Source organism: Phoenix dactylifera, chromosome 2 (assembly GCF_009389715.1).
Source record: "Phoenix dactylifera cultivar Barhee BC4 chromosome 2, palm_55x_up_171113_PBpolish2nd_filt_p, whole genome shotgun sequence".
Taxonomy (NCBI): Eukaryota; Viridiplantae; Streptophyta; class Magnoliopsida; order Arecales; family Arecaceae; genus Phoenix; species Phoenix dactylifera.
In genome coordinates, this window is record NC_052393.1 from 28462083 (window position 1) to 28482351 (window position 20269).

Below are 20269 nucleotides of genomic sequence, written 5' to 3' on the forward strand. Positions count from 1 at the left end.
ACTTACAAATCCTTTGTCGGTTCCAATAGCAAAATGTTTGGAATCAGGATTTACACCAATGGTTGTTACAGCTCCTTTAAGTTTGACAGTATGAACTATGTAATTGTCTCCTTGCTTTGCTGATGTATCAAAATGGTGTATGCATAACGTTAAAAGGTTATTCCATCAAAAAGTTATAAAGGAACCTTCTAAGCTCTAGAATAATGAAAAAAAAAAATTTCTTTGAAGGAGTTCCTTATTCCCTTTTGTTTCATGCAGCAAAAAAAGAGATAAAAAAGGATCATTTTCTGGATGCATATAAATCTTGAATTATGCTCATGACAGCACTAGTTTGTTACAACATGATATATGACATGATCAAGCATCCAATTGCAAAAGGATGAGTAAAACATGCCACAGAAAGAGTCCTTGCATAATAGCAATGTACTGCTTAGCACGATATTTTGTGCATCAATAAAGAGCATTCCTTACGTATTAATACTAGGAGCTTTAAAATTCTAGGCCTAACAAAAGACAGCATGGTAATTTCATTTCCAAGATGACTATTGTTTGAAAACATGAAATGATTAGTCTAGAGTTTCATGCATTAAAAAATTTTCAGTTTGTAAACATAGCCTAGATGCTAGTACTAACTGTCTCGACTCTAGAGTCTAGACAATCACAATCTCGGGTTAATATCAACTCAAGGGAGCAGTTGGGTGTCTCAACAATACGGGAACAACTTCATGTCTAAAAGATCCATACATCATGAAATAGGAGCATCATATCTTCAACGAAAAGAAATCTAGTACAAAGAGTATGATGCTCAGTTTTGCTTATATGGAATTCATTTAGAAGGTAAGTTATCAATTCTTTAATTTCTTTCTTGAGTCTAGGGGTTTACTGATCTGTAATCTTCGTTTCATGATTCTCCCAGTATTCAATTTCAACTCCTAAGCCAAGTTTGCCTCCATCCTCCCTTGGAGGTTACACGACTTCACAAGCTATTGTAGTGTATTATATTGGAGTCTCCATGCAGCCTATTTCAATGGATGACTAGGATAAAATACTAATCCTTACATCTTTTTAAGATTTATCAAATTTCTAGAAGCTAAGCCCAAATTAGTTAAATAACCCTCAAATATAACAAAAAGGCCAAAGACTGGTGAAAAAGATAAGAATACAATGTGAAACCTAGGTTGTTTATCAGAGGAAAGAACAATAGATAAAAGGTTTGTTATTACACAAATTAATGAATTTTAGCAATTGTTCTTTCTTAAAATAGTCCAATGGAACCGACCATAATTTGAAAGAAATACAAATACTCAAGGCAACCTGTTTGATCTTTCAGTAATAAATGCCCAAAAGAATACCTTGTAGAAAGGAAAAAATATTTTCCGAAGCCAGTTGCTCTTTTTTGAATATGATGATACGAACCTGTAAAATAGCAAGATGAATACATGTAGACTATAATGCCCTTGTCAAAATCATAAGCCCAAACTAGTTTTCTTATAACCAATAAGGTCATCAACCCACCAGTCCATTCTGATCTCCAGAAACAAGGATATGGGAAGAAACATCAAAATGCAGTGATGTTACTGGCGTGGCACCTGAAGAATTTCCATCTTCACTCTGCTTAAAATTTTGCTGAAGGAAATTAAAAGACAATTTGTCCAATATAACCATATGGTTTTATCATACTGAATGATTTGCTAGCCATATAGTGGTGATTGTCAGCATACTCTATGTGTTCTACAAATTAATATTTGCAGCTAAGAAATTACCTGCTTTTTTATTGATAAAATAGGAAGTAGAAGGGGGCATGATGCATCCCATATGTTTATAGCTCCATCAAAGTGTCCTGTTATAAGGAGGCTTTTTGTTTTTGAAAATCCACTGAAGCGTGGACTTCCATCCTTTTCCTTCACGCCAATAGAAAGAAGGCGAGAGTATTTCTTGGCAAAAAAAATATGGTCCTACATAGAAAGAAAATAATGCAACTGCATCACCAAGGAGAGTGTAATGATCCACCAAATACAAGCAACAAAGTAAACTAATGCAGTTCATATGTACTACCTCGCTCATAGGAACTGATGAAGCAGGGTTGCAAGTATACAGTCTTGCGATGGTGATTCCTGAATCACCAAATGGTAACTTCACCATTAACTGGTTTGGGAGTGTTGGTGATGATTTAGATTGGGACTTTAGCAGATAATGTTCAATTTCTGAATCATTGTAGAGACATAAGCGACCTGACTTTAACAAGAGGACAAGAGCATTTTCCTTGTGTTTATTCTGGTCACTGAAGCCTGAAATAAGTTCCATTGCAAGACAAGCTTCAGTCAAAGGAAGCATCAACTTGATTGTCCGAGATTCACAGTTGTCATTGAGAATTATGACCTACAAGTCATAATAAACTTATTAGGAAAAAAAGAAAAAGAAAAAGAAAAACAAGTGAAAACATCTGCTCAATACATGATGGAATAAAGAAATTAACACAAACACTAAATTTGGGGTAAAAGGACAGGGTAATGACAGCAGGCAGATGTTGCCAATCCTGTAATGGCATACAAAATAACCAGAACTCCAGAAGTCATTAGCCTACTCAATGTTTATTAGAGTTGTATAATAAATCATGATCGACTGTAGATTAGAAATATTCTATTAAAGTAACAATGTCTAAGCAAGCCAACAATATGTCATAGCATCTAGTATTATGGTCAATATTCTCTGATTTATCTTCTGATAGTAAAGCACAGTAGCAGGAACCATTGCTATTCCACCATTACACAACTAAAAATCCAAACTATGCTAAAAATATATAATGTTATGCTATGGAAATGAATATCCATAAAATGCTACTACAATTTCTGCATAAACAAAATACTGAATATTCTTCATAAGTTGTGTTAAGTCTGATATACATTGTTGACCAATTCCTTTCTGCTTAATCTAACGTGGTAGCAGAGTTCAGGTTGCTAGAGATCATGAGTTCAAATCCACTCCAGGTCAGGTATTTATATAATTCACCTGGTTGTCATCTTTATTTGTTTTAATTGTTGTCTTGATTAGCTTATGCCTCCACATGCTTGGTCCAAGCCACATGTGATGGAGAGCAAGGTCTGCTGAACCGACCTGTACTGGTCGGTTCAGCCCGTACCGGACCGGTGCCGACTACAAGGGTATAAAACGGTTCCGACCCAAACTGGGTCGGAATCGATTGGTTCTGTACTTGGACCGATGCGAACCGGCCCGGTTCGCGCCGGTACAAGCCGATACCGGTGCGAACCGGCCCGGTACAAGCCACACTTTCCCCGCGCGGGGGTGCACGGGGAAGAGCGCCCGCGCGCGAGCAGCGCGCCCCACGCGCGGGGAAGAGCGCCCACGCGGCTGGAGCCCGCGTGGGCCTCTTAATGCCACAGAGTGGCATTTAAAGCCACTCTGTGGCATTTGTTTTTTTTTTTTTTGAAAAACGCGCGCGGACGCGCGAGCGGAGAGCGCGCGCCCGCGCGCGATTCCCCGCGTAGGAATCGCGCCCGCGCGCGATTCCCTGCGGGGCACCGTGCCCACGCGGGCTGGCAGCCCGCGTGGGGGCATTAAATGCCACTCCGTGGTATTTGAAGCGTCCGCGCGCGTCCCAGACGCGCGCGGACGCGTTTTGTTGTTTCTTTTTTTTTAATTTCCGCGCGCGCGTCTGCGCGCGCGGCTCCGGTTCGGTACCGGTTCCAAGCCGGTACCGAACCGGAACCGTACCGGTGCCGGTGCTCACCGGTACGCCGGTACAATCGGTTCTGCGAACCTTGATGGAGAGTGTTAGGCATGATATGCATCATTGTCCCATTGCCTATCAGCTTTTGGGCGGAAATGATTCATTTACAAGTTTATGGTAAAAGATAGATATTTATAACAGAAAAAGGAATACTTGAGTGGGGAGACTAGTAACATACTAGTGATATGATGATAATAATTACGACAAACTTGATGGATTCTTACCCATGAGAAGCTAAAGCGTAGCTTGTAGAAAACTAAAAGAAGCAATTTCTGTACCTCTTGTAATATCAAATTTAATAGCAAAATTGCTCTGTTCCATCCTATATATCGTAAAATGACTTTCAAAATTCCATTACTTCCTCACCCTCCAGAAGATCTTATTGAAATTTCTGTCACAAACTTGCAATAGATATGATAGAAATCCAGTCTAATAGAATGAATAAAACTGAATTTTAATATATTTTAAATTGAAAAATTAGAGTAGAGTTGTGAGATTTACACAACCAACCAAACAAACAAATAACAAGTCAGGTAATGCAGAAGCATGATTCCAAAATAGGGGGCTTCATATCAAGGTCCGCCGTACCGGTACCGGTCGGCGTACCGGTGGCGGGCCGGATCGGTACGGTACCGGTCTAGGACCGGACCGGTACGTACCGGCCCGTACCGGCCGGTACGGCATTCCATGCTTCATATATTTATGAAAATAAATTGTGACAAAGTATCAAGTCAGGACTGCTAAAGTGGTATCACATATCTTGGTTCATTTTGTGTTCTTCCTATAATACTTTGAGATGTGCTAAGATGGCTTAGATAAGAGGCATAGTTAAAGGTATTAGAATATAGACATTTACCACTGTATCCGTAGTGAAAATCTGCAATTCAGGGTTTAACCGAAAACATTTGGACCTCTGGGTCATTACTTTGACCCATACGCCCTTTTATCGAGGTTGGTGTAAATTTGATCAAAACTTTGTGCAATGACTCTTTTGAGTATGATGGTGTCACCTGAAGATCTAATATTCCATTTTTGCAGCATGTTCCAGCTAATCATTAGGGTGAAACATTTTTGGATATTTTATTTTATTTCAGATAGTTTGAGCAAAACATCACAACATCAGAAGAATACAGTATCAAAGTACAGTACAAGAAAACATAAAACTCAGCTATCAGTTTTGAAAAAGCATACAAAAATACCTAAATACATGTATATATTAAAAAAGGCATTTGAGGTAAGTTATTAATTTTATATATTAGGGTGTTTTTTCAAACTAGAAACCACCACAATTTTATTTAACGAGAAGTGGTCCCTAAGGTTTTATTTAAGAGAACAAATGTCTTCCTCAACAAGTCAATGTCAAGTAGGTTTGCAGCACCAAAAAATGTAACTGGAACTAACAATCAGGTGCATTATTTTTCTAAGACTTTGGTTTTAACCTAAAGCCCAGTTTGGAAAATAAACTATTGTATTGCTTCAATTGGACTCATCTGTATCACAGGCTCCTTTCATACTTCATACCTAGCTCCTGCACAACTCCATCTATATTACAAAGACAAAGCCAATGATACCACATTTTTGGTAGAGAAGCTAATGATACCATAGAAAAGTCAGTTTCTAAGATAGGATTAAAATCCCACTTCAATAAACTAGTTTTTATATCCATTTAAAAAAAATGAACTTCAACCAGACTAAAGTCCGCAACCTCGGTACTAGGTACCATATTGGTACATTATTAGTTCGATACGATATGGGTTGGTACAATACGGTACGTACCTCATACTAAAACAGCTCTAGAGCCATTTTTTCTCACTTTTTATCTTAATACGGGTTGGTACACATCTCGGTACACTTTGGTATGCCTCGGTATAGATCAATATAGGTCTGTACCAAGCCAAATATGCTTTTCATACGGGTTTCTAAGACAATCCCGACCAGACTATCTGTCTCCTAAGATCATTTCTAAGTCTCGTTAAGCAGCAATAAAACAAAATCAGGTTTTAGAAACATGACTTAATGTTTGTTTCACAAACTTTAATTTTTGAGGTGAAGTCAACCATTCTGTATGAATTATTCAATAGCCTTAAACAATAGTTTTGGAAAATTAGATTTATATTTGTTTTGCAAACCATGTCTTTAGATTCCACTTTTTAAAAGTGGGTTTTTGTACACTAGCATTTCTTTGTTCAATTATACAACACCATGGGCTGCATAAGCAAAATCTTAATTGTGATGTTAAATGTAATCAAATCATCATTAGATTTAAAATATAAAAGAAATTTTAATATTGTAAAATTATTTTCATTAAGATATTTCTTTAAAACTTATAACAACCTTATAATGGTGCAACAACATATTGATGTACTAGCACAAAATGGTCCATACTCCATTCTAGCCATATTGCGGTAAACAAACGTATCATGTGTCTATATGGTACTATACATGTTTGTATCACGTGTCTATAATGGTATGATATCTCGATTCTACTATGCCAGCACCAACAAACGTATCATGTGTCTATATGGTACTATACATGTTTGTATAGTATCCATTAGGTTTAGTATTTTAAACCTTGAATCTATTAATTCAGCAAGTATAGATTAACATTTGCAATGCCATCTATTTTCTTTTTCTTTTTTTCTTGATATAAGTAGCTTCCCATTAATAAAACCAATGCCAATGACCTTTTTACAAATTCTAGTTTTCAATAAACTTTAAAGAAAATTATACTTTGCCCCTTCGACTTTGCTTGAGTTACCCTCCGGCCCCTCCATACAAAAATTTTTAATTAGGGCTGTCAAGTTACTTGGTTGACCCAAACTCATCCTTCCATCCATCTCCATTAACATGGATTCCAAAAATTGCATCGTGTACCTATCATGTGATGACTTTTAAGGACCAACAGTAAGGTCTCCCATAAGATTCTCAGAGATCTCTACCCACCTCCCATGCCACAACCAAGTAGGAGAAGGATGCCTCCACACCGAACAGTTCCAATACCTTGAAGCAGTAGATGTACAGCATCATCTTCGGCAAGCTGATGAACCAGATCCCATTCTAATTCCCGGTCAACTAGTATCCAACCAAGTTGTGAAGACGAGTTCATACTTGCTGTGCAGGGGTAGAGTACAAGTTTGGGAAGGGGTCGAAAAGGTTCATCTAGGAGATAAGGGATGATGAGTGGTGAGGGCCATATTGGGGATTCAGGTGTTGGGTGGGTGGTGGAAGCTCTGCCAAGCAGCGGCCCACTAGGGAGAGGAAGAGGAGGTCACCAAAGTTGAGAATGCAGCGCCATTGGTGACCAGACAACCCATCACGGAGGCTAATATATAAATCCATGGGGTAATTTCTAAAACCCATTCACATTGGATATAGTGGTGTTTAATGCACTGATATCAATGTATGGAAATTGTTTGAATTCCGAATATTATGCTCAGCAAGTGTTTGATACTATACCAATCACGAATCAAGAATTTGACAACATGGAATTGCATCATTCTATGCACTCTCAAAAAGGCGATGTGATAGTTGCCTTTAAGCTTATTTAAGATGTGCAATGCTGGATTTGATTCAAGAACCAATGAGTATGCCTTTGGCATTTTGATATCCGTGACATACCCCCCTCATTCGAAGCATGCCTTCTTGACCAAATGCTTGCAAGGAGTGTTCAAGTCCTATGTCGGTAGAGCTTTGGTTACTGCTTTTGCTAGATTTGGGTTGCTTGATAGAGCTATATTTTTAAAAGATATTCCTACAAATGAATGTTAGGAATGCTGTATCCAGCTATAAATTCGTTGATGGTTGGAGTGGACAAGCAGAACCTTGGAGCAGTAGAAGTTTTCAGAATAACAAAATATCTGGTTGTGATATAACTGGAGTACAGGGAGCCCATCAATCTGAACCTGCTCCAGGAGAGGTGGTACATAAACATAGCGGTGCAAGAGGTGTGTTCCATTTCACTAGAAAAGGGCTCCAATGGCAATAGAAGGAAGCCAACAACCATTTGGCTCACTTGCTTAAGCTAAAAGCTCAGCCTTTGAGGAAATCAATGTGCTTCAACATAGTAGAGCAGCAAAGACTAATACCTTGAGGCTTTTTCTCAATGACTTTTCTGAATTCATCCTGACCCACCGAAAGCAAGCTTTGCTGTGAGACAAGCTTAGCCTTCAGTTCAACCCATGATGTCTGAATACTGCACTATGAAGAAGCTAATGCCTCCTTCAAAACATCAACCACTAGCAGAGCCTTAACATTGGGTTTCACTTGGTCCTCCAAGCCAAAGTCAAGAATTTTAGGCCTTTTCTCAATGAATTCACCATAGCCAGTCTCAATAAGCCCAAGCTCTCAAGAATGCTTGATCACTCTCCCAACTCATGTCGAGTATCTCCACATACTAAGTGAGAATATCTCCTAATTCTCTTCTTGCAACTCCAATTTCAATCAGATAGGCCACTGCTGTGCTCATGATCCCCTCCAATTTGAAGTCAAGCAACTTTGAGTATTGGTCAAGGACCCGAGGTTCGTCACCAAGTTTGATCTCTAACCCTACAAGTACTTCACCATGGGTGTGAGATCGACCACCATGCTCACATGGAGGACTTGTGGGTACCACTCCATGATGGTTGCCTCGCAGATGCCCTACCCCAAATAATCAAGAATGGGAATCATGTTCTTCTTGACACTACAATCAAGGACAAGGTTGCAATTGTTGATGTCCTCTAACGTGAGGCCGAGGGAATGGAGGAAGTCGACACACTCCTACATGACATCGACGGTGATGGGGAGCTCAAGGCCATCGAGCTTGTCAAGGACGATGCAAAGCCCATGGAGGAACTTGTAGATGCGGGTGCTGTTAGCTGTGCATTTATTCTTCATTTAGAGCAGGCTGGGCCTTGAGCATGTAATTCTCCTTGAAAAATATCCGAAAGATGAAATGATCAACTCTAATATAAAAGATTTCTAGTTAGTTCATTGGACTGTTCAAGAGGAAAGGCTAGAATTGAGGGATTAGAGTGGAACAATTTTGGTCATGGGTCGTCGTACCGGCCTAAATCGAGCAGTACAGAGCGTACCTTACCATACCGGTTCGGCACTAGTACTTTACCATACCAGTTCGGTACTTAGTATGGGTGGCATACCGAAGCTCGGTATACCGGAAAGACCTTATACCATACCGACATAGTGCTAGTGTGGCACCGATACAGGATCCGGTACCGAGACGGTGAACCTTGATTTTGGTAAAGAGCTTTGTGCAAAGGTTGAGAGAAAGGGCATTTATGTCATTTAGAATAGTGTTCTAATAATGTCGAATGGCTAATGCATCAAAGGATGACATTGGATCTAACTTGAGGGAGCCAAGTAAATTTTTTTAAACTAGAGGGGTCTGAGGGAAACTCAAGCAAAGTCGAGAGGGTGAAACTATAATTTTTCCTAATCATTTATTTGATAGTTTGTCTCTAAATTAAAAGATGAAATTTATAATAAATTTGGCACATTTTGAAGTGCACATATTTATATATACAAAAAAATAAGGGTGGCAATGCTTAACCGTTAACCTGTTTAACTTATTTCAACCCGTTGTAGATTGGGTTAGATTACCTATCTAGTAAAATGGTCAGGTTCGGATTTGGATTTTTGCCCCTTTAATAAATAAGTCGGGCACAAGTTGATAGACTTTGTTCTATCCTGTATCGGACCCGGCATGTATCTAGTCCAACCCGGCCCAATTGCCACCCCTACAAAAATATTAACATATATCAATATCTTTATAAATAAATTATTCTTGAATTATCTATGCTTAATAGTTTTAATTTATTAAGCATGATATACATTACTGATTCATTCCCTAACAACTTAAGTTTTTAGGGTCAAAAGATTGGTTAATATGGTATAAGAGCTCAAGCTGCTAGAGGTTAAGAGTTCTAATCTTCCATGTCAATGATTTGTTTAATAACTGGTGGTCATCTTGCCCGCATTTCAATCTCCATGTGCAAGGTCAAGCTTCAAGTAATAGGGAGCGTTAAGCTTGATATATATTACCAATTCATTCCCTTTCAACTTAAGCTCTTGGAGTCAAGTGTTTGGTTAAAATGATCTAGCCCATGTTAAAATTGATTTTAAAAACCAATTTATGAAAGGACTTTCATTCTTTTTTTATAAAAACCAGAATTTGAAGTCCTAATTCACAAGCTAGATTTTGAAACTGGACTTTTGTGTATTGTTATTGGCTCGAGTTTCGTAGATGGCATCAAGATGGATGATGGAACTAGGTATAGCATAGAAGAATCGTAGACTTTAGGTTAAAACCAAAGTCCTCTTTCTCAAAGCGGATATTGAATTAAAAATTGAAATGAAAAATTGTAACTTGCTAGGCTTGCAGCTCTTGTCACACTTTTTCGCCTCCCTACCTCCTTGACATCATGATGGGAGGAAGACTATTCTGTGAAATAAAATTTTATGGATCACCTTTTAAAAATGTTTTTGAAGGGTGTTATGTTGAAGGGAAAAAAATGTAATATGAACAATAAGTAAACTACATATCTTTTAATATCCATATAATGGAAGATTAATTAATGTATAAACATAAATGTAAAAAAATGGAACAAATAAAATAGGAAATAATATACAGATTTAGATTCATTTTGGCAACTACAGAAACTACCTATATATACCCAAAAGGGCCAAAACAGTTATATACTCAGGTTTTGGTCCAGAAAGTTTGCTGCAAATATGCCAAAAAGGTCCCAAAAATCTATTCAACAATTTTGGCTTTAAATCTAATATGCCAAAAGACTTCAAACACTTCAACATGATGTCCTTTCAAATTTCTACAGTGGTTTGAGTTCTCCCTTATCGAAGGAAAAACATCTTCCAGTTATTCTACTAACCTTGTTAGGTAACATTGCCCATGTTGTTATTATGAGAATAAAATTTGCACTACAAATTATCTACATTTCATTGTTCAACAATTGAAAATTTTTCCCCACATTTCCTCTGCTTGAGGATATATATCTGCATGTACATACCCTTATGCCTACCTATTTATAGTTTGCTTTATAAATCTTATGTGGCCTATACTTACTTGAACATGTTAAGTATGAATGATACATATATGAAGTACCAACTCTCTTCAAAGCACTTCCATGGAAGTCCATGAAAGGTGTTATGAAAGAGTAGAAGCACCATTGAACACCCGAAATATCTCTAAAAACTCTAAGGTGGAAATTTTGTAATACAGAAATCTGCACCAAATCAAGGAATAGAGAATATCTTTTGAATCTTATGTATTGAAAGTTATGTTCAACCACCTTGTGATATTTTGAAGAAAAGAAAAATGCTAAGGGAAAACTTGCTAAATTTTGAGTACGTCAATACTTCTTATATGTCATATATCATTAACATTATTATACAAAAGAACAATTTGATGCAAATCGATTGAACAAATAAGAACAGGCATAAATCATATCATCATTAGAAGCTTCAGACCTGAAATGAATGAGAAGATCCATGATCAGAGAACCCATTAACATATAATCGACCTGCCCTTCCGTCACCAGCAAACCACTTTAAAGAAACTATAGGGACCTTGTCCATCTTATATCCAAGGTTGAGCTTGAAAAGCGGAACACTTGGAGCAGCATATGACTCTTTTCTGTTTGTCACTGGGATAGTTTTCTCAGCTGAAATCAGTGGTATGGCCCAAAGAAATATTTCTCCACTATCATATCCAACAACAACTTTACTTCCAATGGCACATGCCCAGCATGCTGAAACTACACTTTTTGGTTCATAAAGTGATTTATGTTGCACATTTCCACCAGCAGTGAATACAACTTTACTTTCTTGTATACCCCATAAGCTCATAACTCCATCTCTAAAAATAATAAGAACCCTGCTTTGCAAAGAATGTTGTAAAAGAGTTTAGACATAGCAAGAAGTTCTTATGCATCCTGATAATACTACAACTAACTGTCAGGAGAAGTTTAGAGGAATGTTAGGACCGTAAATCAAAAACTTCATCACCCCAAAATAAAGGTGTTAAAAAAAAATGTAACTACCATATTGGATAGTGACAGAAAAATATACAACTTCTTTTGTATAAACAACGCTTGGTTCTTGTTTATATAATAAAACCTTAAGTTTGTAGAATAATGCCATCCTCACTTGGCAATTAATAGGTGAAACTTCTGCAGCATTAAACCCATCTAAATACTAGGAATATATTCTCCAAGTCACACATCATATTCCTGACCTAAAATGGGTATTGGCAAGATAAAAACAATGAACTTAAAAAGTTAAGGAGATATTTATCCCTTTTTCATATAAATTATTGCAACAGCTTAAATGATGCTTTACTTGCGAGACTCACAGAAATCAGTGTAATGGCATTAGATGCTAAACAACATTTATGTTAGTTCCTAGTTGGTCCCTTGAATGCATTCAACAATTTTTCTACAAACAAAATGGAACACATATACACTACCATGCACGTTAATGGCAACATAAAAGAGCATTTAGTTTGCAAGAGAACAATAACTGACTAGCAACATAAAGAAACACAACAATGTAGAAAGTATTTCTCATTGCACTATTAATAAAACAAGTCTAATGGATTCTGGGGGAGAAACTGATTGCTAAGATGATCGGCAATTTAAAGAATTTTCCACTTTTCAGGGAGTCAATTTAAATTATAAGATTTCACAATAGTTAAGCCACATGATTTATTTTGATGCTAGTGATCTTCTAATCATGGAGAATAATTCCATGACATATCCATGGCTTGTAGAGAACCAACATCTCCTACCATCATTCACCTGAATTGCCCTAGGCCTCAGTCCATTAATTGAGATACCCTGATGCAGCATAGGAATTCTAACATGAGACCACTTGAACACCTGCTTTAATCTAGACCCAAAAAACTATACACACACCATCATAATTGTACCCACACTGAACACTTGAACATGGATATTGGAATAACACCTGCGTATGGATATGTGAAAATAAATTCTTAGACATTTGAAGGATCTAATAAGACATACACATGTGACTGAAACACATACTCAAGTCCATGTAGCCAAGCTTTCAATGCACTTCTTCCTATGATGTCATCTCCTTGTTGACGTGAAATTTGGACTAACCAAATGACAACACCCAGTAATCATACTCACTGTCAACAACTCTCTCTCCCATAAAATATATGTAAAAATTTGACATGACCTGGCATGTTCTTTGAGAGGTTAAAATCCCTAACAACCTAAAAGGAAGTTTGTACAAATTCATAGAAGACGAAATTGCTGAGCCTTCCAGCAGATTAAATTGGCACTAGAATTTAGAGAGAGAGAGAGAGCATTATGAGAACTGACCTCTTGCTTTCTGCCATTGGCTGTTGTAATGTACATGTGACTGCAGTCTCCTTGGCTGCCTCAGCTGCCATACCGGATAGAATAGCTTTTCAAATCATTTAGTAAAATGGCCTTAATACAGTAGACTAAAGAGAGCACTTTGGATAACAAATCATTTCTTTTTCCAGACATGTTACAACAACCAAGAATAGTGGTGATTTAAGGTTTATGCCATCATAACCTGATGTTACGACAACATCTGTGGCATTTTCTGTACAAATGCTGTGTCAGCACACTGTGCTTCAATAATTGCCAAATCATGCAAATGACACAATGCAATGCAAATTACTCCCATGAAAGTACAAACTATTTCAAGATCAGAGCAAAATAAATCATTATATCCATGTTGGTGAAACCACAAATTAGCTGAAGACAATTGATATTCAACATTTCCAAAGTCTAAGTGCAGAGTAATTTCATCAAAGATCAACCGCATGTATCTGCATACTTAAACTGAGGACATTTAGGCTACCATGTGCAACTGAAGATCCCTCAATTTCATCCATTAAAGTCAACAAGCAAATAAATAGGTTCCCAAGATAAAAATTCCCATGCATTGTACTACATTTTCAAAAAAAAAAGAATTCCTTCTTTGGACGTAGCAGGTACAGAAGTTGACTTAACAGGAAGAGAATGAAATACGAACATATAAGAAAGCAGAAGACAAATTTTAAGGGAAAATTTGAAAAGATATTTTCATAGGCAATGTGAAAATAACGAGAGGAACTGTACAAAAAAGTAATAAACTGATCACCAGGAAGTAACCTACTCAATCCTGAAGCTAAAATGCCAGGATGTCCATACTTGGTAGAAGATCGTTCTCTTAATTGAGATATTGTATAAAAAAAGCATGACCAGATAATAAGTGGGAAAAAAAATCTTGCTAAATGTTTACAGAAAATTCCTTTGCCCGGTTGTACAAAGTCCTATTACAACTGAACATTGAAATGGATCCATGAAAGCAAAGTCATGATATTGAACAAATACAATACTAGCTAAACAAGAAACAGCTAACTGGTAAATATTTCTTTTAAAGAAAACAAAGTTAACCCATGGCCTTGTCAACATTTTGTTGTCCTTGTTAAAAAAGGAAGTTAAGGTTCATTAGTAGTCCACATGCTATATAAACCAATACATAGAACTTGACAAATAAATTTTTCAAGGAAATCAATATAAGGTGCATTTATATGCACACTAAAAAAATATTAATCAATGACCTTATCCCATCAATTTGAGGTTGGCTACATAAATCTTATTCTCCAATTAGGCCTCCAAATACAAAGTGACTTCCAAATGAATAACACTATTTCCATCCACACACTCTCTAGTCTCTACTCTTTTCTGACCTTTTTACTTATACATAAAGGGTACCAAAGCCATTTATAACCATCTTAAACTTGTTTAAGACTCTCGATACACCTTCTGATGCTATTCCTAAAAGTATTCTTATGTACATGATTATAATGCAAACCTTTCTAAGTTTGCAAGTTTGGAGCTTGAGCATTTAATTGTTCTAGATTCTTCAACAATTTTCCAGAATTTTACAAATATTTTTAAATGATTTTAGTTTATTTTTCTGGTGTTCTGCCATCACACATGATTCTTCAAATTCTCAAGAAATTTGAGAAACTTTTTTTGACCCTATCTTTCTTAAAAATCCTCTTAACATGGTTAAACAGATTTACCTTTTGTTTGCCCCTAGGTGGACCTGTAAGAATTTGGGCCACCAGTCGCATGCATGTATGTCTAACCTGTCTCAGTTCAGATTGGGTCTCCCCAAGATCCAACACATTTACAACCTTGCTCTGTTGTTAAGCCTCGGAGCCATCACTTACCATCAACACCCGCAATATATGAGGCAACGATGTTATAAAAATGTCTATATGTGCCTCACCCTATACGAGGGTTTCTTCCTATAATCTCGTTCTCTTTGCAATTTCCATAGCATATGCTTCATCCAAGAATCCTCATTAGTGTTGTACAGTTGTATTTACATTATGTCAGCGAAGTACAAATCCTCCACAAATCCAATTTTTGTAACACTACAATAAAGTAATATATGTCCAGTTCATTCACATTTTATTGATCCTATCAGAGACAAGAACGTCAGCTTTTCCTAGTTATTAATGAATATAATCAAACAATAATATAATCAATATAAAGAAAATAATTTAGTTTGGGGATCGCAAGTTTACTTAAATTTTAGGTAATTTTAGGTTAATTCATGTTCATTTATTAAACTTCGTACCTTCCTTTTTATAAAAATCAACTTGATATTCACTTAACCCAAGGCATATCAACTAGCAGCACATCATTTGCAAATTTTATGCATGCAGAAGGCAGCTATCCAATATCAGCACTTCAAAAGATCATATACATGTAACATGTAACATGTAAACAATAGGGTCTCATATGAACAGAATAAAGGTTTGTTACCACTTACCACAATGAAATTCCTGGTGTGCTCATAAATATAGTTCAAAAATTATCTTCTATGAAATATATAATTACCTAAAAAGCATAATTCATAAGGACTCAAGCTTCATTGCTTCTGGAAATGCTAAGCATTCTAAGAATTCATACACTATTTTACTGCTAGTTTTTTTATTCAATGAGATTTTCATATTGTTATGGTAACATTTCTTTTCTGTTCTAAAAAAAAAAAAATCCATATAACATATGCATGAAGGCATGTATTGGTGTACAAGTGTAATATGTATGTTCAACTCTTAGAAAGCAAAGAAAAAAAAACGTTAAGTGCAACAATCCACAACTAAAGAAATGAACAAAAACAGAATGTGGGAAAATATCTCACCATGGGACTTTGAGAAAGGAATTCTATACTGCATGTAAACTAGATGATTTAGAGTATGGTCCAGCTTCAAAACAGATATATTTCCAAGGCGATCCCCAACATATCTAGGTGAAGTACAGAACCAAATTTAGCCATTATAATAATTGGAAGTATTACTTTTAGAAGCAAACCAGATAATGTGTAAAGCTGGAGAATACTTACATAAAGAAACTTTGTTGCACAACAGAAAATGCAGTAATTTCCTCATTGAAAATATGCATATTACACAATTGTTTCTTATCAATGTCCCACACCTGAAACAATGATTTTGTATTTACAAGGGATTTACATCAATGACAGAACCTACTAATTGAACACCTCATTTTTGCGAAGAAACTATGCACCTGGTATGCAATAAAAAAAGAAACACCAAAATTTATGCTGCACCTTATAACATACTGGAAAACATAAAGATCTGCAGTGGCTGCCCAAAACTTAACATGGAGAATGCTAATTTTGATATTTATCCTATGTATGAACCAATTAACTCAGCAGAAAGTAATTAGGAAAAAAATCAATAATTAGGAGAATAAAGTAACTATAATGAGATAATACAAGCTTAGACAAACACATGGAAGATTATTCACGTTCTCCAGACCCTGGGGATCCACATCATGAGACAAATTATTAGGGGAGGTTGCAAAGAAAACCCATTCAGTAACTCTAATTGATAAATACATCATTTGGTCCACGTTCAAATATAACTCTGGCATGTATAATCCTATTTATCAGTATTGTAGTATTTAGTATGCATATAATACAAATTGAAGGAACCAACATCTGTTAGCACAGCTGGTTGTACCTTCCTCTCCAAGCAAAGAGTTCTCAGGTTCAGTTTAAGGACTTAAGTCCAATTTCCTTAGGATGGCAACGTTAATGCAGGCCCCTTGGGGACTCTGCACTTTCAATCAAAAGCATAAAATGCTTCGGATGATTTTAGGCATAGTATATTCCCTTTGGCTATATAACCATGTGGTTTCTAGAAATTTAAAACCTTAAGTGGTGGTGAATAACCACCGTAATCTCAACAAGGCGCTTACATGTGCTTAGAAAAACTGTATGCAGTTAGAACTTAGAACCTTAACCAAAAAGCAGTCCTTCTAGCTCGCATTATAATTCATAAGCCAAAGAAATAGCCTAAATATCAAAATAAATGATGTAAATAATTTGTTTGTCAAAAGAACTTGCCTCGATGTGATTTTGAACAGTCACATTCAAAAGGATGCCTTGATTCTCCATAAACTGCAATAAAAAAAAACAATTATAGCTCCAAAAGAAAAAATGGCAACAATTTAAAAGGAATCATCTTGAACAAATCCATAATAGAATTATAGAAGTGCTAGCTGACATTGTTAACAAACAGAATACATAAAGGTCCAGAAATTAGTTGTCAGATTACATGCAGCTCATTTTCTTCCTGCACTTACAACTAGTTAACATGTCAGAAACTATAATCTTTTAACTTAACAGAAACGCAAACAATGACATGCAGTATGTTTAAACAGACTATATATTTTCGGTATTCTATTGAAAGAATATACTTTATATGAACAACTCAAAAAACCAATAGCTTGTCTCCAGAAGAATAAAATATTTCTGTTCTTCAAAAATGCATTATGCTTATGATTCTAAAATATTTAAGTCCGCTAAATTTCAAGTATCTAATTCTATGCTAACAGTTAACAGACCAATTCAATTATATTTTAAAGTCATCAGCAACAAAAGAAACTCCAAAATTACAGCATATTGTTGAAAACCATTAAGAAACCGAAGTACCAAAGCGAGATGGAAGTGGACGAACCTGCAAGAACTTGCTGGGGACAGCTTCCTGGGACTGAAGCAGAGCTTGGGTGTTGTCCTTCCCAAATAACTTGATCTGTCCATTTCTGACACCATAAACCACACAAATTACACAGCAAACTAACAGTCAGTTTTCTCAGAAAGGCTAGTCGACGGGCATCAAATTAAATGCGATATATTAAGAGTTTCTTTATTTATTAAAAAAAAAACTGTGGCTGAAGAAATTAGTAAGAAAAAAAGGGGATTACCTGGTGGAGACAGCGAGAATGTGTTGAATGGGGTCGTAAGCCATGGAGGAGGCTCCGGCGGGGACGCCATAGTGGAAGATGAGGCGGGGGTTCACGTCCTCCTCTCGTATACCGTTGATGCCGCCTCCGATGTGCTGATGGAAGCAAGGAGAGAGGGCGGGAAAATAAACAGTAGAAACAACAATAAATTAAAAGTAAATGGAACGACCATTCAGCTTCCGTAGCATAGTGGTAGTGCGTTCGCTTCGTAAGCGAAAGGTCGCGAGTTCGATCCTCGCCGGGAGCTTTGTTAGCTTAAAATAAAATTTTACATAATTTCGTTCCATATCTGTTTGATATTTTTTTTCATTATTTCATTTGATGTTCTAATAGAACTGACTCATTCTCACACTAACTAACAAGTAGTGAGAAAAAAAATAAATCAACATTTCGATTTATTATCACACCGTGCCAAGGATTTGGCATTTTGCCATCTGATATTAACTTCCAAATGGCCATACATCTGAAAACTATCACATCCACATATTTCAAACCATGCAACTCCCAATCCACATGCAATTCGACGCGCTCACTCTCAAACAACTCTACGTTCTTTTAATCAAAGTCCCGTACTCTAAGGGAGGCAAAAAGAAGGGTGAATTCAAAGACATGGAACATGAAGCTTCGTATCAAGTCTATCTATATCCTAGAAGAAATATATTGAAGTAGCATAAAGTCAATTGAGAGTAATAAGAAAACTAATCTTTTAATTTGCCTACACCCCACCTCACAAACAACCCCCCAGACAAATACTAAACCTGTTTTCTTGGGATTCTTCATCTGGGCCCATGTTAATTTTATAAGCATTGCCTTTCCCTAAAGGCAGCTATCATGGATGTCATATATATGATGGCATCATGGTACATAGTGTGCCAATCAGGTACACGTGTAGGCTTCTAAGCACCTACATCATTTCAACTCCCTGGCGACCCCTCTGCCGTCCAAACCAACCTGAAGGGAAACAAACAATAACTAGATCCTGTCCTTGACCACCATGTGGAAAGGTTTTGGTCGGCACTCAACTAAGTTTGCTCCACTGGACCCACTCACCGGCTATCACTGTTGGTTGGAGGACTCCAAACCCAGCTGCCAGTTAAACTAATAAAATACATATTAAAAAAAAAACTCGTACACCTCATACGACGGATATATCTAAATCTAAACAAGTTAACCGGCTGAGCTCAACAATTCAAAGCATATCATAAAATGGAATAACATAAAACTGCATCCATATTAACGAGACCACGACGTCTGGTAGCGCGGCGTTACACGCCGTTTCTCTATCTAATATTAATTTATTAAATATCTCCAATGCCGCGATATCGAGATACGAGAGATCTCCAGGGCCAAGATCTATCTCCTTAGATCACAGTTCAGGTCTCTTGGAGATCGGATAAAATTGAAAGGATCAAGAGATCACAATTTAGAGTATCCGACTCTGTTGGATTGCGAAATCTAATCATCATTACTGAGAATTGTAGCAAAAGATCGTACTTTTTCCCCTTCTTTTATCTCCATAACTAAACCATTCCGAGAAATAAAAAAAGTAGGAAGAAATGAAGAAAGATAACGATGGGTGAGACGAGGGGAAGAGAAGTTTGGAGGAATGGAAAAATTTTACCTTTTTGGAGGCCTTCTCCACAAGCTTCCTCACGAACATGGTTGAAGATGAGAAGGAGGAGGAGGAGGAGGAAGAAGAAGAGTAGGGCCGAGAGACTTAGATGTGATACTATTGATGTTTTCCTCTTGGCTTTAGTATTATAAAGAAGCGTGGAAGGGGAAAGAAGGTTGGAGGATGGATTGCTTTGAGGTATCCGGAGAAAGGGAAAAGAAACAGAGGGTGGTGGGGCAGGAGTTTGGAGCGGTTTGGATTTAGTTTTAAATTGAGAGAGAGAGAGAGAGAGAATTTATGAGGACGCGTGGTGTTGATCCAAAGATGTTTCTGATTGTGATGGTCATGGTCACGACGGCCCCGTGGCAAGTGACAACCGGACGAGGCAGCCAACGAAGGAACGACACGTCCAGCCAAAAAAAAAAAAAAAAAGTTAGCAACTCCACTTGAAATGCCTCCAATAGCAGCTATTTTGTCTAATTGAAAACAAAGAACGAAAATAAAAATAAAAAATAAATTAGAAAAAGTTAAGGCTATATTTGTTGATTTTATCTTTATATAAAA

At 36.8% G+C, this 20269-nt stretch overlaps 1 protein-coding gene and 1 non-coding gene across 3 annotated transcripts in view; one reads left to right on the top strand and one right to left on the bottom strand.

Moving 5' to 3' along the window:
- LOC120109958 overlaps positions 1-19947 on the bottom strand; it is a 34460-nt gene extending 14513 nt beyond the window's left edge. Inside the window, exons 1-13 of one of the 2 annotated variants that reach the window (XM_039123873.1) lie at positions 19715-19947; positions 18055-18188; positions 17808-17892; positions 17195-17248; positions 16169-16260; positions 15968-16071; positions 13114-13177; positions 11234-11639; positions 2056-2379; positions 1764-1955; positions 1516-1611; positions 1353-1416; positions 7-119 (exon numbers count right to left, since the gene is read on the bottom strand). In XM_039123873.1, coding sequence (XP_038979801.1) covers positions 7-119; positions 1353-1416; positions 1516-1611; positions 1764-1955; positions 2056-2379; positions 11234-11639; positions 13114-13177; positions 15968-16071; positions 16169-16260; positions 17195-17248; positions 17808-17892; positions 18055-18188; positions 19715-19753 — 1767 coding nt within the window. In that variant the 5' untranslated portion in view covers positions 19754-19947. Of the gene's footprint in view, positions 1-6; positions 120-1352; positions 1417-1515; positions 1627-1763; positions 1956-2055; positions 2380-11233; positions 11640-13113; positions 13178-15967; positions 16072-16168; positions 16261-17194; positions 17249-17807; positions 17893-18054; positions 18189-19714 lie in introns of both variants that reach the window. The other variant, XM_039123872.1, reaches the window with a different exon arrangement.
- TRNAT-CGU lies at positions 18269-18340 on the top strand. Its single transcript has one exon. It is a non-coding gene; the product is annotated as a tRNA-Thr (tRNA).
- Positions 19948-20269: the final 322 nt, after the last annotated feature.